Below are 25480 nucleotides of genomic sequence, written 5' to 3'. Positions count from 1 at the left end.
ATAAATACTACTAGCTCATTACCTTTAGGAAACTCAGTAATATTCTAAAACGTATAGGAAAGGATAACATTTCAAGAACACTTAAGTTATTTAAAAAAATAAGGTCTTAGAGTGGTGACTTGCCATATTGATATTACAATATACTATAATTCCACAGTCATAAAATTTTGTACATTAGCACAGCAACAGGCAAATGGATCATGAAACAATACAGAGTTCAAAGACCACGTTCATATGGGAAGTAAATATTAAACAATGGGTGTATACACAATCACAGTGCAATTGATGGGCTGTTCAGTAGAAAACTCACTCAATATATGAAGAAAAATAAAATTGGATTTCTATGTAATCTCTCATAAAAATGTTGATCGCCAAAGGCAACCGATCTAAATATGAAAGGTAAAACTTCAAAGTTAATATATAGCATAGACAAATATCTTTGTGCTGGGGAAAGACTTCTTTTACAATAATCTAAAGTACAAAATATAAAGTGAAAAACTGGTGAATTTGATTATGTAAAAATAAGGATTTCTACTCAGCAAAGGACACCATGGTCAAAATTGGTAGGTGACAGAATTGGATATATTTTTTGCAGTGATAATACTTACAATATCCAGACTACATAAAAATTCTTGCAAATCAATAATAGAAAACCAGCAACCCCAATAAAAAAAATACCTGAGGACATAGAATAATGCCAAGTATATGAAAAGATTCACAAACTCATTAAAACTTAAAGAAACTGAAACAGTACTGAAATAACATTTTAGATTCATTAAGACTGACAAAAATGAAAAAGCTCTATCTTTTCAAGTATTGTCAGGAGATAGGCAAGGAAGAAACTTCATACATTGTTGATGAGGAAGCAGATTCTTGCGGCTACTACAAAGGAAAATCTTCTGACACTTTAAGTATATATATACCCTGAGACATGTACATGCATACACACATTCACAAATACACAAACCACACTGAAATATTCAGGTCCATAACTTGAAATGTATAAATATGTTCATCATAGCATGATTTATGGTAATTGGAAGTTAGAGGTAATCACTAGAGTTAAGTAAAATATAGTGGAACCAAACAGCGACATACTATGTTTACAGCAGTTAGTACTGAAAGAGTAAATGTACATTGAGCAACAAAGACAGATATTAAAACATAGGGCTGATAAAAAATAGGATCAAAATGAGATCTATGGTATATTATCATTATGAAAACCAAAATAACATATTCATATGATAATTTACATGTCTAAGAACATACACAAATTAAAGGTTTTCACCTCAAATACAACAGAATAGTCTATGGTAAAAGAATAGGAATATGAATAGGAAGCTGGATTAAATAAATAATGGAAGAGAGGACTTACATAGAGTAATGATGATAATGTGTCATTTAACTAAGTAGTCAGAATTAAGAGGAAACCATAATTCGGTTCTTCCAAGAGGCTCCTCTCTTCCAGAAAGTAAGAAGTTTTAACATCTCATTTCTAATTTTTTGTAATTTTACTTAAATTCAATTAGCCAACATGTAAGTACATCATTAGTTTCAGATGTAGTGTTCAATAATTCATCAGCTGCATATAACATCCAGTGTTCATCCCATCACGTGCCCTCTCCTATGCCCATCACCCTGTTGCCCCACTCCGCCACCCGCCTCCCCTCCAGCAACCGCTCAGTTTGCTTCCCAAAGTCAAGAGTCTCTCATTTTTTATACAGAAATAAACCATTCTAAAAATTTGGAGATCTGGGAGAGAAACATGTTAAAGAGACACATGAAAAGAATGTTTTTTCCAAATCTTGACAAATTGGGCAACAGGATTATAATATCTTGGAAATATGACAGTATTATTTTATCCAAAGCTAGAGGCTTATATATATTGATTACCACAGATGTTGTTTTTCATTTTACATAAACATGTGTAGGAGAGATCACTGTTTAAACTATACTATTCTCTCCCACTATTTGATGTTTTTGCATATCTCTTCACTTTTGTTTAACAAGGAGGAAACACCAGAACTCTGCTGTGTGACAGGTGATGAGTTTCTGGACATGAATTTAAGTTGTATATGTTGTAGACACTGAAATACCCAAACATGTCTGGCAATCTGCCGTACCCTACAGAAGCCTTTTCACTAGATTTGTTGCAATAACCTGTGAAAATCAGTAGAGAATTCCTCCAAAAGAAGGAGAAAGCCAACCTACAGTAGACTCAGTAACAAAATGCTCAACCTTAGTTGTAAGGGAGAGTTTCTGAGGAAAAATTCCAGAAATAGGTGAAGTGGCCAAGGATTTGCAGGAGTTTGTATGAGTGGGTGGAGACCTGACTTAGCCTATTTTGACTCTGCCTATTGGTGTTCTATGCAGAGATGACAAATTAATGCAACTATTACTAGATTAGTGATTAAGGTATAAAAACATTTTCCTTTCCTAGTTTTTACTCTTCTGTTTCTACATGGGTTTCAAAAATTCCAAAAAGTGCTCCTCAGCACTTTCTTCTTTTTTCATTTGTTTTTTTTTTCCTTATGCATATGATTTCTGTCCCTTGTCATTGACAAAAACGCAGTTAACTAGGAAACACAGCTATCGAACATGTTGCCTCTCTCCACACAAAGTTGCTTCTACTGGAATGAGGCTAATTTGCTTTAGCTAAAACAAAATATTTATATTTAAAAGTGAAGGTAACATATTAAAGATTAAATAAAAGAGACCAAAATAAAAAAGATTAAAATTTAAAAAAAAGTGGGGGTAAAATTTTATGTGAATCTTCACTATGGAAAACAGAAAAGTAAGTTTGGGAATATTTGTCTGCATACTAAGTTCCCAATTTTTTTAAGAATGGAATCTCATTTTACTGGAAATATCACTGCTGAAATACACCCAGAATGCTATTCTATCTACTGAAGCCTTCTAAATGTGACTTTAGTATTAGAACTGAGTGTAAGTCCTGATCAGAACTGAAAATAGGTGGAATGCCATCATGTTACATTCCCCATCCACTTCACTACCCAATTAAGTCTCTGTTTCCCAATCTACGTCTGTGTAACTTTTTTACTCAAGAGATAATCTAGACTAAATACTTCATTAAATGGCATTCGATGCCCTTTTGATCTGACTCAATTTCTTTCTATTCAGGTATAATTTACATACATTATTATGCTGGTTTCAGGTATATTCCATAGTCATTCAATATATATACACATTACAAAATGATCACCGGAAGTCTAGTTATCATCTGTCACCATACAAAGTTAAGAGTACTACTGTCTATATTCCCAATGCTATACAATTCATCCCCATGACTAATTTATCTTATAACTAGAAATTTACACCTCTTGATTCCCATCACCCATTCTGCCCACCCCCTACTCCCGATCTCCTCTGGCAACTATCATCTGTTCTCTATATCTATGAGTCTAGTTTTGTTTTGGTTATTCAATTGTTTTTTTAGACGCTACATATAAGTGAAATCAAACAGTATTGGTTTTCCCTGTATGATTTATTTCACTTAATGTAATATTTCAAAGGTCCTTCCATGTTGCTGCAAATAGCAAATGGCAAGATTTTGTTCTTTTTATGACTAATATTCCATTATACACACACACACACACACACAAAGAGAGAGAGAGCTGGTGCACGTGCATGTGGCATATCTTTATCTATTCATCTATATGACACTGAGGTTGCTTCCATATCCTAGCTATGTAAATAAAGCTACAATAAACATAGGAGTGCATATATCTTTTCAAATTTGTATTTTCATTTTCTTTGAATGAATACCTGGAAGTGCAATTGCTGGATCACATGGTAGTTTTATTTTTAATTTTTTGAGCAACTTCCATACTGTTTTCCATAGTGCCTCCATCAATTTACATTCCCACTGACAGTGCACAAGGGTTCCCACATCTTCATCTCTTCCCACATCTTCAACTTGTTATTTCCTGTTGTTTTTTGTTTGTTTGTTTGTTTGTTTGAATACCAGCCATTCTGACAGGTTTGAGGGGATATCTGACTGTGGTTTTGATTTGCATTTCCCCAACAACTAGTGATGTTGAGCAGCTTCTCAGGTGCCTGTTGGTTATCTGTCTTCCCTGGAAAAATGTTTATTCAATATTCTGCCCATTTTTTAAAATCAGATTTTCTTTGCTATTGAATTATGTGAGTTCTTTATATATTTTGGATATTAGCCCCTTATCAGATATATGATTTGCAAATATTTGCTCCCATTCAGGTGGATGCCTTTTAGTTTTGTTGATAGTTTCCTTCACTGTGCAAAGGCTTTTCAATTTGATGTAGTCCCATTTGTTTGCTTTGCTTTCCATGACCTTGACTGTGGGAGTCTGGTCCAGAAAATATCACTAAGACCCATGTCAAGGAGCTTAATGCCTTTGTTTTCTCTTATAAATTTTATAAATTTTCAGGTATTTCTTTCAAATCTTTAATCCATTTTGAGGTAATTTTTGTATGTGGTATAGCATAGCAGCTTATAGATTTTCATTTTTTTTTGCATTAAGCAGTCCCACTTTTCCAATATCATTTATTGAAGAGATCATCTTTTCTTATATACTATTTTATATATATTATATACTCTTGCCTCCTTTGTTGTAGATTAATTGATCATATACGTGTGGGTTTTTTTCTGAGCTCTCCACACTATCCCATTGATCTTCAGGTCTCCTTTTGTTCCAGTACCATGTTTTTATTACTACAGCTTTGTAGTATAGTTTGAATCAGTGAGCATGACCTCTCCAGTTTTGTTCCTCTTTCTCAAACTGCTTTAAATATCTGTGGACTTTTGTGATTCCATACAAATTTCAGGACTAATTGTTTAACTCTGTGAAAAATACTATTGGTATTTTGAAATAGATTGCGTTGAATATGTAGATTCTTTATGTAGTATGAACATTTGAACAACATTAATTCTTTCAATCCATGAGCACCATTTATCTTTCTCCTTATTTGCGTCATCTCCATTTTCTTTTATCAGTTTCCTACAGTCTACAAGTACAGGTCTTTCACCTCTTTGATTAAATTTATTCCAAGGTATTTTATTCTTTTTGTTACTGTAAATGAGATTGTTTTCTTAATTTCTCTTCCTAATTGTTCAGGATTAGTTTATAGAAACATAATAGATTTGTGCATATTAATTGTATATGCTGCAACTTTATTGAATTCATTTATCAGTTCTAAGTTTTCTGGTGGCTTCTTTAGGGTTTTCTATATATATTGTCAAATCAACTGCCAAGTAATGAGTTTTATGTCTTCCTTCCCAATTTGGATGCCTTTTCTTTCTTTCTCTTGATTAACTGTTGTGGATAGAATTTCCAATATTATGCTAAATTAAAGTGATAAGAATAGGCATCCTTGTCTTGTTCCTGATCTTAGAGAAAAAAACATTAAGCTTTCATCTTTAAGCTTGATGTTATTAGCTGTAAGTTTGTCATATATGGCCTTTATTATGTTGTGGTACATTCTGTCCACACCCACTTTATTGAAAGTTTTTATCATAAATGGCTGTTGAATTTTATCAAATGTTTTTTCTGCATTTATTTAGATAAGCATATGATTTTTACCCTTCATTTGTTTATGTGGTGCATCATATTGGTTAATTTGCAGATGTTGAACCATTCTTATATCCCTGGAATAAATAGCACTTGATCATGGTATACGATCCTTTGAACGTTCTGCTGAATTTGGTTTGCAAATATCTTGGGACTTTCTGCATCTGTGTTCATCTGGGATATTGGTGCATAGGTTTCTTTTTTTGTGGTATCTTGGGATAAGCACAGTGCTGGCACTGAAAAGTAAGTCTTAATTTTTTTCATACCAATTTAAGACAGGTATGAAATCTTTGAATTTTTGGTAGAATTCACCTGTGAAGCCATCTGGTCCTGGACTTTCGTTTGTTAGAAGACTTTTGATTCAATTTCATTACTAGTAGTTGGTCTATTCAGATTTTCTATTTCTTTATGATTCAGTTTTAGAAGACTGTGTGTTTCCAGGAATTTATTTTTTTAGGGTTTCCAATTTGTTGGCATATAACCTTTCACAGTAGTCTCTTATGATCTTTTGTATTCCTTTAGTATCAGTTTTAACTTCTTTTTTATCTCTGATTTTATTTATTTGGGCCCTCTCTTTTTTTTTCTTGATGAGTATGGCTAAAGGTTTGTCAATTTTGTTTATCTTTTCAAAGAACCAGCTCTTAGTTTCATTGATCTTTTCTATTGTTTTTTTGAGTCTCTATCCCATTTATTTCCATTCCTGCATATATTATATCCTTCCTTCTATTAACTTTGGACTTCATTTGTTTCTTTTTCTAGTTCCTTTAGGTGTAAAGTTAAATTGTGTGTTTGAAATCTTTCTTATTCCCTGAAGTAGTCCTATATTGCTATGAACTTCCCTCTTAGAATTTCCTTTGCTGCATCCATAGTGTTTGGAATGTTGTGTTTCCATTTACATTTCTCAAGGTATTTGTTGATTTCCTCTTTGATATCTTCATTAACCCACTGTCATTTAGCAGCATATTGTCTAGTTTCCAAGTGTTTGATTTTTTTCCCCCAATTTTATTCTTTGTAATTGATTTCTAGTTTCATAACATTGTGGTCAGAAAAGATGCTTAATGTAATTTTAATCTTCTTAAATTTATTGAAACGTATTTTGTGGTCTAACAAGTGATCTATCCTAGAGAACATTCTAAAAAGAACACGTATTCTGGTGCTTTTTATACAGAGTGTTCTGTATATACCTATTAAATCCATCTGGTCTAATGTGTTTAAGGCTAAAAATTTCTTATTGATGTTCTGTCTAGATGATTTATCCATTGATATCAGTGGGGTATTAAAGTCACCTACTATTATTGTATTGCTGTCAATTTCTCTCTGAAGGTCTGTTAATAATTGTTGTATATATTTAGGTTCTCCTACGTTGAGTGCATAAATATTTACAAATGTTATATCCTCTTGCTAAACTGATGTCTTTATCATTATGTAATGCTCTTTTTTGTCTTGTGTTATAGTCTTTGTTTTAAAATCTATTTTGTCTAATTATTGCTACCTCATTCTTTTTGTTTCCATTTGCACAGAATATCATTTTCCACCTCTCTACTTTCAGTCTGTGTATGTCTTTAAGATCTAAAATAAGTCTCCTGTAGGAAGCATATGAATGGGTCTTGTTTTTTAATCCATTCAACTACCCTATGTCTTTTTATTAGAGCATTTAGTCCATTTATATTTAAGATAATTATTAATAGGTAGGTACTTATTGCCATTTTGTTAATTGTCTTCTGTTTGTATTTTTAGTTTTTCTCTGCTCCTTTCTTCTTCTCTTGTCTCTTTTTGATTTAATGACTTTATTTAGTATTATGTTTAGATTCCTTTCTCATTTTTTGTGTGTTTCTATTAAAGGTTTTCGGTTTGTGGTTACCATGAGATTCCTATAAAATAACCTATATATAGTAGTCTATTTTAATGGTCACTTAAGTTCAACCGCATTCTGAAAGCACTACATTTTTATTCCATCCCCCTCCATGTTTTATGTTTTTGCTGTCACCTTTTACATCTTTTTACTTTGTGTATCCCTTACCAAATTATTGTAGTTACAGTTGATTTTACTAGTTATGTCTTTTAACCTTCATACTAGGTTTATAAGTGGTTAGGCTATCCTACTGTTTTCTTGGTTTTTGTTTTGTTTTGTTTTGTTTTTACCTTTTGCAGTGAGATTTTTTTTCTCTCCTAAATTTTTTTATTTCTCTTTAGGGCCTTTTCTTTCTAGCTTAAGGAAGTCCCTTTAATAATTCTTGTAAGGTCAGTTCAGTGGTGATAAACTCCCTTAGCTTTTATTTGTCTAAGGAACTCTTTATCTTTTCTTCATTACTGAATGATAATCTTCCAAGGTAGAGTATTCTGGTTGGAATTCTTTTTTTCCTTTCAGCACTTTGAATGTATCATACCACTTTCTTCTGGCCTTCAAAGTTTCTGCTGAAAAATCAGGTCATGATTTTATGGGGTTTTCGTTGTATACAACCAGTTGTTTTCCTTTGCTGCTTTTAAGATCTTGATAACTTTTGACATTTTAATTATAATATGACTTGACTGGATCTCTTTGGGTTCATCTTGTTTGGGACTCTCTTTGGTTCCTGAACTGGATGTCTATTTCCTTCCCCGGGCTAGGGAAGTTTTCAGCCATTAGTTCCTCTTGTAAGTTTTCTGCCCCGTTATCTCTCTCTTCTTCTTCTTCTGGGACCCTTACAATGCAAATATGAGTACACTCACATTAGTCCCACAGATCTCTAAGCTATCCTTATTTTTTTTAATTCTTTTTTTTTTCTTTTCTATTTGAGTGACTTCTACTGTCCTTTCTTCCAAGTCACTGGTCTGCTGTTCTACATCATCTAGTCTGCTGTTGAAACTCTCTAGTGTATTTTTCAGTTCAGTTATTCTTCAACATTTTGAGTTGTTTGGTACTTTATTTTTATTTTCTATCCCTCTGTTGAAGTGTTCAGTGTGTTCATCCATTCTTCTCCCAACTTCAGTGAGCATCTTTATAACTATTACTTTGAACTCTTTAAAGTAAATTACTTATCTCTGTTTAATTAAGGTTTGTGTGTGTTTGTCTGTGTGTATGTGTGTAGTTTTATCTTCTTCCTTCAGCTGCAACATGTTTGTTTCCTCATTTTGCTTGATTCTCTATGCTTCCACGTATTATATGCAACAACTATTTCTCTCCCTTTTTGAAGGAGTGGTTCTATGTAAGGCATGCACCTAATCTTTTAACTTTGCTTTACTTCTTCATTGTCTCTTGAGCTGTCTCCCCAGTTATTTCAGACCCATGGAGTTTAAAAATCACAACCCTCCTTGGCAAAATGAGCCTAGCACTCAAAGGACATTTCCTCTGTGGCTGCACATGCCCATTGGCTCAGGCAGGGTTGTAAAAGTGGTGGTGGTGGTAGGGGGGTGGGCAGGGCTGCTCACCTGCTGTATCTGTCAGGGCTGTGCGAGTGGTTATGGTAGGCCTGTGTGTTCATCAGGGCAGCACAAGTAGGGTGGCGGTAGGGGTGGGGCTGTTCACCCAGCGCTACTAGGCAGCTAGGAGGGTAAAAAAATGATGCCTGAGAGTGCTGGTACCAGCAAGGTAGGGGGAGACTATAAAGACAGAATCTACCAGTGTTCCATCCTCAGAGAAAGTTCCAACAGACTTGTGCCCCTCCTGCAGATGCTTTAAGTCTAGCAAGTAAATCTCCTTCACCTATGGTCTAGGTTCTTGACAAACTGCTGCTTTTTGTGCTGTGTCCCAGGGTGAGCAGGTCTGCATGTGAGCCCTTTAAAAGCAAAATCTCTGTTCCTTACAGCACTGCATTTTCCTTGAACATAATCCTCATTGGTTTTCAAAATAAGACATTTCAGGGGCTCCTCTCCCTGGTGCAGGGTTGGGTTGCCTGGTATGGGACATAAACCTTTTTCTACTTAGAGAGAAGCTCCATTTATATTTGTTTGTGTTTTTTGAGATCCCTCCCCATTGTGGACAGCCACACTGAGCACGGGGTTTCTGCTGAGAGTATGTCTCTGACTCTCCTACCCATTTTGATGTGGTCCCTTTTATCTTTTGTTATGGAGCAGGTGTTCAACTAGTTCTCATGTTCTTTTCAGAGGGAATTAGTCCACATGTAGCCACATACTTGTTGTGTCTGTGTGAGGAAGTAAGTTCAGCATCTTCCTAAGCCAGCGTCTTGAACCCTGACATTAATTACCCTAAGTTTTTCTTCTTCCCTGTAGCAGATGCTGTCAGTGCTCTGCCCATTTCCTCTGACCTTTCAGAATGTTCTAACATCAACTCTGTGTATGAGCGTTGTTTTTTTAATTCCCCAAACTACAGAAGCTTTGTCTGTGTACACACCAGGTCAGAAGTGCTGAGAAATTAACATCCCTAGGAGAAAAGCCCTCAGCAAATAACTCATCGAATTTAAGCTTTGAAATGTGTTTTATACTGTTTTCCTAAATGTCCCAGTAAGTATTAAGCTCCAGTTATCCACGGTATTAACTAGCTTAATAAAGTTTATTATTGCTTTATTCCTACCATCCTTTTTCTATATCACTTTTCCTCCTCAACTCTGACCCCAAAAAAACTACTTATAAACATTAGCTTATAGAGGAACTGCAACGAAGTTAGTTGGTACAAAAAGTGATTCAGTAAATGGATTACTCACTGGTCAAATGGCAACAAGGATTCCACTACTGGCAGTAAGCGGAACAGTGATAACCCCTAGAATTCCAGAATATCTAAATTGCTAACATTCTTACTGTGGTGAACTACGATATCATAAGGTGGAGGGGTTGGATTAGTTTATGTAATACCTCCAGGATTCAGGTGACACTGCAGTAGCAAAGGTAATTATAAAAAGAGTGATTATTGTTAAATGCACTCAGTGGACTGAAAAAAAATGATATACACAACTCAGCCAACACCCAACTCAGAGCATGGAGTGAAATAAAAGGACTTTTTAAAAATAGCATTTATAGGTACACTAGTCTTCTACAGTGGAAAAGCAGTTAGGGATGCAAACCAAGCTTAGGATCTGCCTGTGCAAGAAACCAAACTGCAGAGAAGAATGAATTCACAGCCTCGTTATGTCTCTTGCATAAAGTTAGGCAAGTACATGGAAAGATCTAAGACTCAGAAATGGAGAAGGATGGAAATATTTGAGAACTTGAATCCCCAGATTTCTCTAAAAAGTATGGGCCTGGAGAAGTGGCTCATTCACCTTTGCTAAAGGACAACAGCCTCCCTTTGCCTGGGAGACATGCAGTGGCCTTGTCTCAGGCAGATATCTGGCCAGCTTTCTTCAAGATCTCTCTCTCTGCCTTTTCAAGGCTTGTAGACCAACAAGTACAGTTAATTCTCAGTGTAACTCAATTATAGAAGTACTCTCCCTTCATTGGGAGGGAAGGGATTACTGATCAAAAGAACTACAAGGGCTAATATGTATAAACAGGAACTGTGAAACGATGCTTGGGAATGGATCTCAAGACTATTGGACAAGGGAAGGCAGAACATAAGGCCAGATAAAAGAGAGTTGATTGATGTAGGACCATTCACCTATAACCCAGAATTTAATGACAACTAGGGCAGTCATTACATGCTATCCAGATGTTAGGATACTTCTTTGAAGCAGGAATCGGCCAAGGGGGTGATAATAATCTAAAGTAAAAAAGGTAAAAATACCAGTGCCAAGTTTTGATGAGGGGATCAAAACTTCAGAGAGATAAGCATAAACACTAGCATTAAAACAACACTAAAGAATCTACCAGTTGATTATATTCCTGGGATGGCCCTAAAGACACACTTCCCTCCAGCAAAAGGGAATGTGCTAACGAGAACAGCCCTGTCTTGGGAAACTCAGGTTGTGATTTATAGACCAGACTTGAAAGTACAGTTGGAGGTGTGCTTATTTGGAATAGCAGAGGACAGATGGCAACACTTAAATGTAAGGTGAAAGGTGGACATAACTGTTCTAAGTGTCAAATGGGCAGCCAGGCTAGAATAGCAACCAGAGGAAATGGACACACAAGGATGTGTGGCGCTGGCTAAAAGATCATGTTGTTCCAAAACGTGAGATAGCTGAGACACCAATGATGGCACTGCTGGACCTCAAAACCAAAGAATTTTAAGACCAGAACACATCAAAGCTAATATCAGTGCTGACAGTGAAATTAGTATCCCAGACCCACACTCTGCCCTACATACCTCAAGCCCATCAACTAAACAGCAGGCCAAGTCCCTTGAGAAAAGTATCTAAAATACCAGAGGGGGGTACCACAAGCTCTGGGGAATTAACACACACTCCAAGCAGTCCTTAACCAAAGGTTTCTTTTTTTTTTTTAAGATTTTATTTATTTACTTGACAGAGATAGAGACAGCCAGCGAGAGAGGGAACACAAGCAGGGGGAGTGGGAGAGGAAGAAGCAGGCTCATAGCAGAGGAGCCTGATGTGGGGCTCGATCCCAGAACGCGGGGACCATGCCCTGAGCCGAAGGCAGACGCTTAACCGCTGTGCCACCCAGGCGCCCCATTAACCAAAGGTTTCTAGAAAATTGGTTTACAAATATAACAGTTCACTTGCCTCCAGTGGCAGATAAAGCCAAGGTACCTCCCAAAGACATTTCTTGTATTTGAACTATTATCTCAGGGACTGTTGATGTTTGGGTTCTAAGATCTCTGCAAACCTTGCCAAAATGAAATAGCTATTTTAACTTTTTTGCTCCTTTCCCTTTTCCACCTATGCCTGTCATTCTCTCCCCTACTACATCTCTACCGATCCAAATTCTACTTATACTTCAGGAAATTCACAAATGCTACATATTAAAGGTTCTCTAATCACCCCCATTAGAGTTTTGCCGCCTGTTTCATGAACAACATATTTACTACTGAAAAAAACATAATATTCAGGCCAACTGTATACCTACATGCAAAAGAATGAAGTTGGATCCCTTTCTCACACTGTATGCAAAAATTAATGCAAAATGATCCATAGACCTAAATATAAGAGCTAAAGCTATTAAGAATCTTAAAAGAAAACACAGGAGTAAATCTCTGTCACTTTGGATTAATCAGTTGTTTCTTAGATATGAAACCAAAGGAACAAGATACAAAAGAAAAACTAGATAACTTGGATTTCAAAATTAAAAATTCGTGTGCTGCAAGTAATATAGGAAGAAAGTAACAACCCACCGAGTGGAAGACACTATTTATAAACCACATAAATAATAAGGGACTTGTATCCAGTGTAAAAAACTCTTTCAATTAGACAACTAAAAGACAACCCAAATAAAAAATAGGTAAAGGATTTAAATAGAAATTTCTCAAAGGAAACAGACAAAGGCTAATAACCACATGAAAAGCTCTCAAATCACCAATCATTAGGGAAACACAAATCAAAACCAAAATGTGAAACTGTCTCACACACACCCACTAGGATGGATATAAGCAAAAGGACAGACAATAATCAATGCTGGTGAAAATGTGGAGAAATTGAAAGCCTCCTATATTGCTGGTGGGAATATAAAGTGGCATGGACACTTTAGAAAACAGTTTGGCAGTTTTTCAAATGTTAAACATAGAGTTATCATGTGAGCCAGAAATTCCATTCTTAGATACATACCCAAGAAAAATGAAAACATACTCTCACACAAAACCTTACAAATGAATGTTCATAGCAGCATTATCATACTAGCCAAAAGTGGAGGAAATAAATATCTACCAACAGGAGAATGGATAAATAAAATGCAGTATATCTATATAATTGAATAGTATTTGACAATAAATAATAAATTAATGCTAAATGAATTAAAAATGCTATAACATGGATAAATCTTGAGAACATTGTGCTTGAAAACATTATGCTAAGAAAAAGAAACCAGTCACAAAACATCACATATATTGTATGATTCCATTTATCTGAAATGTCCAGAATAGGCAAATCTATAGAAAAAGAAAGTAGATGAATGTTTGCCTACTGATGAAGGTTGGGGTGAGATAAGCTGAGAAGGGCATAAGGAGGAATTACTCAGGGTAGAGGGTTTCCTTTGGGGTGATGAATGGGATCTAAACTTTGAAGTGATGGTTGCACAGCTCTGTGACTATACCAAAGTCACTGAGTTGTACACTTAGAATGGATGAGTTTTACAATATGCTAAATATATCCTTATTAATAAATAACATATTCATTGATAAATGTGTTTAATAATAATATTCATCCCTTTCTCTGTTGTAAAGCATGTCTATATTATTTAACACAGTCCCGTTAAACAATCTTAAATAAAAAGGTGGAATTGACTGGTTTCTATAGCACCACAGAAAAGGCAGGGACATAGGGAAGAATGGACTCCAAAACTCAAATGTTAGAATTTTCAGTCCTATTCTCCAGTGCTTGTTTATTGGCTTTTTCCACCTTATTGCCTGTGGAGTTTGTTCACAGACAGATAAACATGGCTGAAAGCAACTCAGGACTTAAATCCTTATAACTTTTTGTTCTTAAATTTAGACTTTGGAGTTATGTTTGTTTGGAGTTATGTTAAACAAACTTAGGTTTGTTTTCAATCCCAACTCCATAATTTACAAGCTTTGTGATCTGGGAAATTATTTTGACTCTCATTTCTTAATGTAATAAAATTAAAGGTATTTATCAATCAGCTTATTTCAATCATTTAATGAGATAACTCATGTACAATGCATAGCATGATACCTAATAAGTGGTATATATTGAAAATATTGGTTCCTAGTCTAGAGGAAAGTCATCCAGATTAGTGAAGGAAAGTAAGCCCGTAACTAAATTGTCATGAACCATTACATTGATGTAGGTCAATCAGATATTCCTTTTCAGAAATTTGAACTAAGAAACATGGAATGCAGGGTGAGTTATGGGTGGGAGGACCAGTTGGCATTTGGAACTAAATCTGAAAGTTTATTATATATAGTGATTATAAAGACTATGAGAACAATGTGGAAGTTTAGTTTATAAAGGGATTAGATACTGGGAGAAACTGAAACCATGAGTTACTCCCACTACTTTCTTAAGTCTACACTCTCTCACTAGGTAATCTCAACCAGTCTGGCGACTTTAAATATCATCTTCATACCAATAATTTCCAAATTTATATCTAGAACCCTGACCTCACCACTAAATCCCAAACTCATATATACAATAGCCTTTTTGACACAGTTACTTAGATGTCTAATATACATCACAAAACATGGTTGAAGAAGAAATCTTCATTCTACACTTCCCCCCTTCTGCTCCTCTGCCAGTCTCACTCATCTTAGCAAATGCAACCATAATCTACAGGTAGTCAAGACAAAAGTTTAGGAGTGATCCTTCACTTATTTTTCCCCTCATATCTGACGCACAATTTGACAACTAGTCACATTAGCTTACCTTTCCAAACATATCCAACATACACCAATTTTTCTCCATCTGTGTTGCCAACAACTTAGTTTAAACCATCCTCATCTCTAACTGGTGCTATTGCAATTGTCATCCAACTAGTTTCCCTACTTTCACTTTTGCTCCTTCATGATCCATTTAGTAATCATAGTGGAGCAAAAATGACCCTTTAAAAATATAAAACAATTATTGGGGGAGACTCACTAATATGAATATGAAGACTGAATTTTAACAAGAGAAATAACAATGTATACTTCATGTTAATAGTCCATTATCATGCATCTCTTCCTCCAACAAATATATAGTAAGAATGCCATGCAAAATGCCAGTACAAGAAAACCTAAATCATTCAATAAATATCATTACCAATATTATTAAAGTATTAATCAACATTATTACTAGTATTTATTGAATGAGCACAACTATGGAATTAAGACTTCACATGCAATATCATCTTAGTCTTCACAAAAATCTTACAAGGTGGGTAATATTATTATCTACATTTTATATATAAGGAGATAAAGTCTTATAGAATTTGATTCACACATTCTAAAATCAGTGAACTAGCAAATAGCCAAACTTAAAAAATCAAAATCTTAAAGGAAACATAACACTAAAGAATGGAGAAATCTAATATTCAATGAGTAGATAAGTCAATTATTGGAGAACAATAGAATACAGACTTATAAAGCCCCATGGCTGAGATTTCAGACTGTCTTAAACTAGTTGCTATGAGGCACAGGTTTATTACATTTTCTCTACTTTTTTTGGCGCAGTAGCACACTTTTGGGGGACAGCCTATGCATGTGCATCATTAGAGGTTTTTTTTTAGTAAAAATTAACAGAAATGAATTGTTACTTTTTCCAACCCCTTTGTTTTATTTAACTAGTGAAAATTCCAATGTAACTTATTTATTTACTCCCAAAGATTCCATTATTTTCACAACACCTTTTATTGCTATGTTGACAGGAATTTAACAAGGGATTAAAATTTAATAACTTCTATTATTCTTTGTAGTTACAAGGGTCTCGAGTCTATGATGTATTCCCAATTACAGACTCTTTACACTGTGAAGTAGGAGAGTGTCATTAAAATTAAGTAAAGCATGGTTCTGCATATGTGAAAAGATCCGGAAGACAGAGGCCCCATTTTGTATCTTTATTTGGTTCAAATTTTCAAAATTAAATTGAGAATCTCTGTGTATACTATGGTAATATCCTTAGCCATTGCCAACACTTATTTTTTCTCCTTTTTATATTCTCTAAATATGCTACCACTTCACAGATTTTTCTCCCTTTTGGGTAATAAGTTTTCATCCCAAATGCCATTGCATTGCTATTATCCAAAATGCTGTCATTTTCCAAATCACTCTGCACATTATTCCTGCTCTGTTCAATATACTGACTGTTAAGTCTCTAAGTATTTTATTTCATTCAGTTTTTACTTTTCTCATCACTGTGATTCAGATTTTCTACACCTTGTACTTTCTCTCTTATACTGGGTACATGGAATTATCTGGACAACTTTTTCTTCCTTTTTATTAAATTTTATTTTAATGCCATCTTGATCATAAGGAAAATTCTCCTGCTAAATTAATTCATTCAGGTCTTTGCAAAGCATGTCATCTAGCTTCCCAAGAACCCCTCTGTATAGAATCCTAAGCTCTGTAACCTACTGTTTACTTAATGTATCTTTTCATTCCAAAGTCATAGCACTCAGCTAGAAGGAATAAAAAAAGGCAACAAATTCCATCAGATTTCTTCCCAGAACCTCAAAAACCTGTGTTTTGGGGTTATTTTAGTTATTTTCCAGCTTTGGGCTAAGTGCATTATTTGTATTCATTTGAGTTATGCTGGGTTAGAAGCCATCTAGTCAGTTCAATGGTTCATAGCTATCTGGATATGTTTAAATTTTCTGATTCACTCATCAGGATTAGTTACTATCACCTATGTAACCTCTTATTAACAGTTTCTTAATAACCTTCAAGGAGCGAAATTTTACTTCTAATTACCAATCTCTAAGCCATTTCTGCGTGTCTGAATTGTTATTTCTTCAGAAGGTTTAGGAAGACACTTCTAAAGAAATGCATATGTATTGAATAAATGCTCTAAAATTTATTTTCGTGTTCTTTTTACAGCATGGAACATTTTTCCATTTAGCAACCTTTGACACTAACCTGCTAAAACATTTACTCAGAAATGTAGAGGGCATGTTTACTCCATTTCCTACTGAATACTGATTCACATAACTATGAGAAAAGCATGTGTTTTAAACATTTTTATCCCTTAGAGATACCAGTGAATGATTCTTCAGCATTTCTTCAAAGCATTTTTCATATCACACAAGCACAGTTTGTATTTCTCTTACTTGTAACACTTTCTGAATGACTCCTATATTTAAATTAAAGTGCATCCATCTGAAAAGTCATTAGCATAATATGTAAGAAGGTGGGAAATACGAGACTTAGTAACATGGATAATAAGGTGAGTGTTGTTCATTATATATCCTTTTAAATCATTAAATTTTGTCTGTGAAGGTTAAAATAAAGATTATTCAATAAAAAGTACCAACCTGAACCCTTATTTCTTAAAATTTCTGCCTGCTTCTATAAATGCACATCACAGTATCTTTTTCTTAGGTCACATATTCCTTTTGTCATTAATCTTGAAGTTTACCAAAAATGAGTTAAAAAAAAAAAGTCTGGGAATGCTTATACATGTAGTAAACAGAACCAATCTTAACTTCCACAACTTAAGTGGAAACTCTTCACATACAAGAACTGCTTCCCTTCTGCCTCACTGGAAAATATGCAGTACCAAATACCTTAAATATTTCCTGCATAGACACTGAAAAACTATAAACAGTATGAATAAATACCAAGTCTATTCACATGTATGAATAAAACTTATTAAAATACAAGGAAACCTGAATTAATGTAACAGACATAGTAAGTCCCTGGATAAAGATAGTATTGTAAAGATAGTTACAATCCATCTTTTTGAAGGTCCCCTTGTCACACATCAAATTTAAAGTTTTATACCCTTTGATATAGTATGTCTGCTTTTAGAAATATGCTATAGAAATACAAGAATGTTCACTGAAAAGTACTGCTAAGAGTGAAAAATTAGAGACGAAGTATCTACAATAGGTCAATGGGCAAATTACGGTTGATCTGTACTTTACACAGAGTTGTTAATATAGCTCATTAATCATTCAAATCATTCAATAATTCATTCAATAAGTATGTATTAAGAACCTGTTATGTGGCAGATAGTGTTCTATTTAGGACGCACACGAGTGAAAATGTAAGACAATTCTGCTTTCACAGAATATTTATTAGGTGATAGCTTGTTTTAAAGAAAATTAAGAGGAAACATGAAATACCATCGGTGAAAAGTTCTATAGAGAAAAAAAAAAGTGAAGTGAGGTAAGGGAGCTGTGAGTGAATAAGACAAGACAGGTGTTCTTTTATAGAAGATAATCAACTGATATTTGAAACTTAACTGAGGGGGCAAGACAAGAAGAAATATGGGAGAAGAGCATTAAAGGAAGAGGAAATAAATCAAAGGGCATGAGTTGGGAGCAAGTGTAACTTATCTGAAAAACAGCAAGGGGCCGGTGTGACTAGAGTTCAGTGTGTAAAGGTGGCAGAGGTAAGAAATGAGTTCAAAGAGATAGCTGAGAAGAAAGACCACTAAGACTCAAGCAGGCTGTAGTGAGGATTTTGACTTTTGCTCTTAATAAGATTTCAAATGACTGGAAGGTTTTGTCATGAGGAATGATGAGATCTGGCTTATATTTTAAGTGGGTCATTCTGGTTGCTATCTGAATAATAGGCTGCAGAAGGAAAGTGAGGGAGGGACATCAGTTAATATTCTATTAAAATAGTTCAAATGAGAGGAGATAGTGTCTAGACTAAAATAGCAGCAGTAAATGTAATGATACTAGATATATTTTAAGACTGACCTGATAGGACTTGCTAATGATTTGGATATGGGGTGGGGTATAAGAGAAAGAGAAAAAGGCAAGTATGAGATAGGTCAGTACATGCTAATATAGAAGGTTGCCTATGACATATTTTCAAGTGAGAGCAAAGAAAATTTCATAAAAATTTGTAGAACTGAACCATTTTTATTTTTTTAAAGGCCTGGAAAGATAGACACTGATAAGGGAAACTTTCAACTTTTTAATTGTGGGCCTGCTCCTGGGTTCCCAGGGAAGCTATACATTATCACTTAGCAAGGTCAAAATGACTCCATGGAACCTCAAACTACGGGCTCTATTTCTGCCCCAAGCAGAGGCTGTAAATCTGCTTCAAGAAAGTAACCAAAAGGAGCATTCTGAACAGAAAAGAAGAAAAAGTTAGAAACTTTCCTGACCCCCATAAGATTAAAGTCCTGCATATACTAGAAAGTATATGTATATGATAAAGTAAAGCCCTGCATATACTAGAAATTTAAGATAAGGTCTCAACTTTCTGAAAAGTTCTTTGTCTAATAATTTGTAACTTTTTATATTAAAAAATGTACATAACTCTCTTATTTGTGAAAATTGTGTATTCTCGGAGCTGTCCTAACTTGCGCTGGAATGAAGCTCTCTTTATCTCTCTCTCTCTTTTTTAAGTCCAAAAGGTTTGTTCATTTTCTGTCAGCAATACCAAGTTTTAATTAGCAGTTAACTCTAAGGAAGTAGTTAACTTCCTCTAAGAGAGGAAGTGGGAGCTAAAAACTTCATATTTTGCTTCATGGACTTTGCTATTATTTGAGTATTTATTGCAAACATGTATAATTTCTGTAAGAAATACAAATACACGGGTGCCTGGGTGGCTCAGTTGGTTAAGCATCTGCCTTTGGCTTAGGTCATGATCTCTGGGTCCCAGGATGGAGCTCCCATGGAGCTTCCTGCTCCGCGGGGAGTCTGCTTCTTTCTCTCTCTTTCTTTCTCTCTCTCCTTCTGCTCCTCCCCCCAGCTCCTGTCCTCTTTCTCTCTCTCTCTCAAATTAATAAATAAAATCTTAAAAGAAAAAGAAATACAAATACAAAAGTGGAAAAATGCATATATGATTACATTAAAATATAAAGCTTCTATATTTTGAAGATACTACAAAGTGACAAATTATAAACTTTAAATACTTGCAACATATGTAAGTAATAAATATGTTCAGAATACATATTCAAAACCTATATAATGAATTCTCAAAAATCAACAAGAAAAAGAAAACATAAAATGAAAAGAGCAAAATACTTGAACAAAAAAGGAGAAAAGAATAGCTAATAAATATGAAAAGAAACTCACTCTCATAAATGAACAGGAAATGCAAATTAAAAATACCCTGAAATTATTCCTTTACATCCACTGGTCTAGTAAAAGTTAAGTGGTCTAAAATTAATTATTATTATATGTGATGTGAAGATATAAAGTTGTATATAAAAATGTGAAGTAACAAGAACTCTTATCCATTGCTGGTAAAATGTAAATTAACACAGCCACTTTATGAAATACTGCATTATAAAATAAATTAGCCTTGGTCATATATGAATTAGGGGCTCATTCAATTTGTCCAGATGTGCAGTTCAGAAAACACAGGGTAAGTGAAGACTATTTTATTTCAGGGAATCCATCTGCTCTGGGGCTCCATACTGGACAACACAGGTCTATAAAGGAAAACAAGACTCTTGGGGCAGATGATAAATATAGAATCACAAAATCTATTTAGGGCTATTCTATTAATCCAAGGGAAAGGGGATGGTATCATGGACCAGAGTGGTTACAGTAACAGTTTTAAAAGGCAATCAAGAAACAGATTCTTAACTACAGGAAACAGATTGATGGTTACCAGAAGGGAGGTAGGTTGGGGGATTGGTTAAATAGGTGTTGGAGATAAACAAATGCACTTGTTATGATGAGTACTGGGTGTTGTAAGGAAGTGCTGAATCACTATATAATACACCTGAAACTAATACTGTATGTTAACTGGAATTTCAATAAAAACTTAAAAATAAATAAATGAAATTAAAATTTCATTTTAAAAGAAAAAAAAATTATGAATATACTTTTAAAGGAAAGCCACAGAAATTTGCCGTTGAACCCATTATAAAGTTTGAGAAAAAGTGAAGTCAAGAAAAACAAGTTTTCGTCTAGAGTTACTGGAATACTGGGATCACCATTTGGTGAAACAGTGATTACTGTAGAAGGAACAGGTTGAGGTGGGTTAATAAGGAATTCAGATTTGGATAAGTTATATAAGATGTCTGACAGACATCCCAGTTGAGCAGGTAACAATTCTGGATGTAGAAGTCTGAGTTCAGAGAAGTCTAGGCTGGAATATATGTTCAGGATTCAGTTAATATAAAATCTTGAGGCTGAATAAAACCACATGAAGAGTAAATGGCAATATAAGAATCAAATTACTGATCCTTGGAGGAGAAATCAACCAAGAAAACAGAAAAGGTAAGAAAAGAACCAAAATAGAGTGATGTTATAGAAACCAACTGACATAATTGTTTCAAAAAAGAGGGTAGCTATTATATTTGATTAATGCTATTGCTAATTCAAATAAGATGAAAGCTGAAAATTGACTTCTAAATTTCACAATGTGAACATTATAGGTGATCTTGAGTTGGGTTGTTCTGGCAGAATGGTTGCACAAAAGTGGAATGGTTATGTGAGAAAAGATGGGAAATACAGACAGCTCTTAGATGGAGAAGTAATGAAGACAACATAGAGATAATTTTTCAAGGAAATATTTTTTAGAGAAACATGTAGTACCTGAAGGGGGATGAACATATGGCAGCAATATTTATATGCTGATGTATATAATACAACTGATGATGCATTAGATTAACATTATTAATATTAGAGAATATGCATCATGAATTACATGATTCACCTTTCTTACATTTCAATGATAATTTCCAAAATCTTAAATTCACTTTTCTTTTCTCCTTTATTTTAACAGTAAATTTTTACAGTGTATTCCCCAGGAAAATATAGGCTGCTAGCCCATCTTTTCCCTACAAATTTTAATATGATGTGTCTATGCACACATATGTGTGTATATATAGAGACACACATAGATGTATACTCACATAAAGATATACAGTCTCTACTATGAGACAAAATGAGAGGTTTGAACTAAATTATCTCTTACTCCCCAGACTGTTTTTAAAGGACTATAATCCTTTCTTACAATTTCTCCAGAGATTTGCTTCGTTTATTGGGAACACTTATTTATAGCACTATTGCTCAACTTCACCTGTCACTATGAACTCCTAAATCTGATCTATTTATGACCCTTTCTTCCTGACTGAAAAAAAAAATGTCTACCACTTCAATTAAAATTACTTATTAACAGGATTAATGACATTGTTTTTCCTCTATGTCAGTCTGTCAGAAAATTTTGTTCTTGGTCCATTTCTATCTTAACAATTGTTGCCTGTCTCTTTTCAGTTTTGCTGATCCATACTGCACAGAACTTAGACCAGCTAAGTTCCCAACAGTGCTCTCATTTATAAAAAATATAGAACCCCATGTTATTTCTTACTTTAGTGTTATGTTTATTATTGCTGACTTTATTTAGACTGATAATTAATCAGTTCATTCTCATTGAGTGTTTACTCAATACAACATGAAAAAGTTAGAATTTTTTAAAATACTATTTGGACCACCATTCTAGTCTGTCCAAATTAGCAGGCCATTAAGAAATGACAGTAGCCACATATGCCAAAGTTGCTTTACAGTTTCCAGGNCATAATGCCGGGATCGTGCCCTGAGCCGAAGGCAGACGCTTAACTGCTGTGCTACCCAGGGGCCCCCAAGATACGATCACTTCTATCAAGGAATTTACAACTGAACATTAGGGAAAGAAGAATAAGAGCAACAAAACACACTTCCCTGAAATAATAATTGTAATACAAAGCAAATGTGATAAAGGCTATAAATCGAGTATAGATTTTTCTGTGAAAAATTGAAAATTTTCTGTGAAAAGTGAAAAAGAAAAAAATCTAAACAATTAGATGTCTTAAACTTTAGAAGTGTCACGTTTGGATTGAGCAGACATGTAAATATATGCTACTATAACAATTAGCTCTTATATACATCAAAGATAATTCCTACTTTTTGTGCACTTATCATTTCAGAATTAAACTGTCAGTGGTATAAATATTGCTTTTTCTTATATCTATTATTTAAAAATTAACTTCATTTATTATGTTCCCATAAATTATGTTTTTCACTCTTCATTTGCATATTTTTTTATTATTGCTATAGTCACTTAACTATATCTTTTAAAAGTCTTGACTGTGGTTTGATGTGAATGGTGTAGAGGTACACGATTCCTGGAAGTACTGCAATACCAGGTCGATGGATGGAAATGGATGGAGCAAGCTACTATCCTGCTCCAAAAATCCATTTACATATTATCCTCAGAGGACATATCAGATATTAAGCTGATAAGAACAGACACTACATTTGATTTAGCCAAAAGGCCAAGACAATTGACTATGTTTAAAAAAAAAATACGTCAGTTACAATTACCATGTACAACCTCTATTCATGGAATTACTATCATCCCTCTTTACTGCAATGCATTTCAATAATCTGAGCGGGGGGCACCTGGGTGACACAGCAGTTAAGCGTCTGCCTTCAGCTCAGGGCACGATCCCGGCATTATGGGATCGAGCCCCACATAAGGCTCCTCCGCTATGAGCCTGCTTCTTCCTCTTCCACTCCCCCTGCTTGTGTTCCCTCTCTCACTGGCTGTCTCTATCTCTGTCAAATAAATAAATAAAATATTAAAAAAAAATAATCTGAGCGGAGATTCATTATATTTCAAAATACACAAAATTTGAAATTTAGGTTTTGAAATTAGTCTTAAAAAATGCCCTTTTAAGGTTGTTTTGCTAACTCGCTGACCTGTCTCTCCAGAGTCCTCCCAAGTATAGAGAATTAACAACATTATATGAATATTTAATTACCTTTGAACTTTCGCTTAGACTCAAGAACAATAATAAATACAGAGCCTGAGGTATAGAAAAAAGACAATATAGAAACTACCTCCTCATTTACATAGTATATTCAGAAGTGCTTGAAAAAGTTGATATACATTTTTATAATCATTTAACTTCAAACTCTAGTATAATGGATTAATAACAGCTTTTTTTATAATATGTATAAAACAGAATCGTGATGTTTTTAATTAGCTAATTTTGCATGCTTTAAAACCATTACATTTCCAAAAATATTTTCGAGAAGCCAGATGTTTGTCACGGATATATATATATATATATATATATTTAATAACAATTAAGAATAAATGTGAAGTTCAAACTAAAAGTATAGACTTTTTCATGTACTTAACTCTGGGGCCTAAAAAGACAAACTGCCATAGAAAAAAATCTTTCTACTTAAAAATATATGTTATTAAGGAATATGTTGTTTTCCTAGAAACTTTTCCAACCTGGCTCCTATGGAGCTGCAGCATGTACATCCAGAGGAGAAGTAACATCAGGGTCTGGTGAGGTGGTCTCTTCAGTGCCTTCTCGAATTTTCCCCCCTTTTAGCAGTGTTGAAAATAGGTCTGGAAAAGCATAGGAAAGCTATATCAAATTTTCCTTAGGAGGTTTTTTCCATACTGTTTTAGCAACTTTGCATGGTGAAAGTGTTATAAGGTATGACATAAGTATTCATTTTCACTAATGAGTCCTCCCATGTAAAATTAACAATATCCTCAAGAAAAATATAATTATACTGCATTAATTCAAATCAGGCTATATTTGAAAATATGCTTGTGTGAGTCAGATCAGAAGCATCCTTAGAACTACACAAACGTAAAAATGATTTCTAAGGAAAACGGAACTATTTAGGATGGTATCCTTTATACAAAATGAAATATGATGCTTTAGGACAATATGTGTTTTGATATGCTACCCTTATAAGCTAGATTTTAAAAAAATATTTAAATATTATATTGCTCTTGTACAGTCCAGAAAAATGAAATGCATTGTTTAATGAGTATAAATAAGAATTATTTCCATGTGTACTAATAGAAGAGTTTAACATATTTATGTCACATATATATGAAATAGTTATATATTTGTGTTCACCAAAAATGAAAATATCACTAATTACATTACTAATCTTGAGTGAAAAAAATAAGACTGCATGTTGGCAGATATATATCATCTTTAATTTGTTGAAATGATCAGCATAATTAGTTACAACATGAGAAATATATTTTGATTTGATTCTTCCCCAGTATTGACTACCTGACATGTAGTAAAACTATTGATGATTTAGTTATAGTTGTTTTCTAAAATCCATAAAAATGCTGCTTATGTATTATCTTCTGGTTTAGTGAAAACGAACATAGTAATAAATATTTAAAGAAGAGAGGTTGCTAAAACAGTAACCGTTAATCTAAATACCCAGTGTTACTGGATTAAACTTCACAACGCTTGGATGGATATTAGAGAAACAATATTTGAATTTCTGTAATACAACTGAGTGGATATAAATTATAAACAGTATCACCATTTTTT

The 25480-nt window shown here is 34.1% G+C and overlaps 1 protein-coding gene and 1 pseudogene across 11 annotated transcripts in view; both read right to left on the bottom strand.

Moving 5' to 3' along the window:
* Positions 1-25480, bottom strand: part of EPHA6 (EPH receptor A6) — an 811316-nt gene that overhangs the window by 656520 nt on the left and 129316 nt on the right. For 3 of the 11 annotated variants that reach the window (XM_034657140.1, XM_034657141.1, XM_034657142.1), the window contains exon 3: positions 24400-24519. The exons of the other annotated variants lie outside the window; for them this stretch is intronic. In XM_034657140.1, coding sequence (XP_034513031.1) covers positions 24400-24447 — 48 coding nt within the window. In that variant the 5' untranslated portion in view covers positions 24448-24519. The remainder of the gene's footprint in view (positions 1-24399; positions 24520-25480) is intronic. 11 annotated transcript variants of the gene reach the window in all.
* LOC117795607 lies at positions 23263-23438 on the bottom strand (annotated as a pseudogene).

The sequence above is a fragment of the Ailuropoda melanoleuca genome, chromosome 1 (genome assembly GCF_002007445.2).
Source record: "Ailuropoda melanoleuca isolate Jingjing chromosome 1, ASM200744v2, whole genome shotgun sequence".
NCBI classification, from domain to species: domain Eukaryota; kingdom Metazoa; phylum Chordata; class Mammalia; order Carnivora; family Ursidae; genus Ailuropoda; species Ailuropoda melanoleuca.
This window is presented reverse-complemented; position numbering and strand designations above follow the sequence as displayed.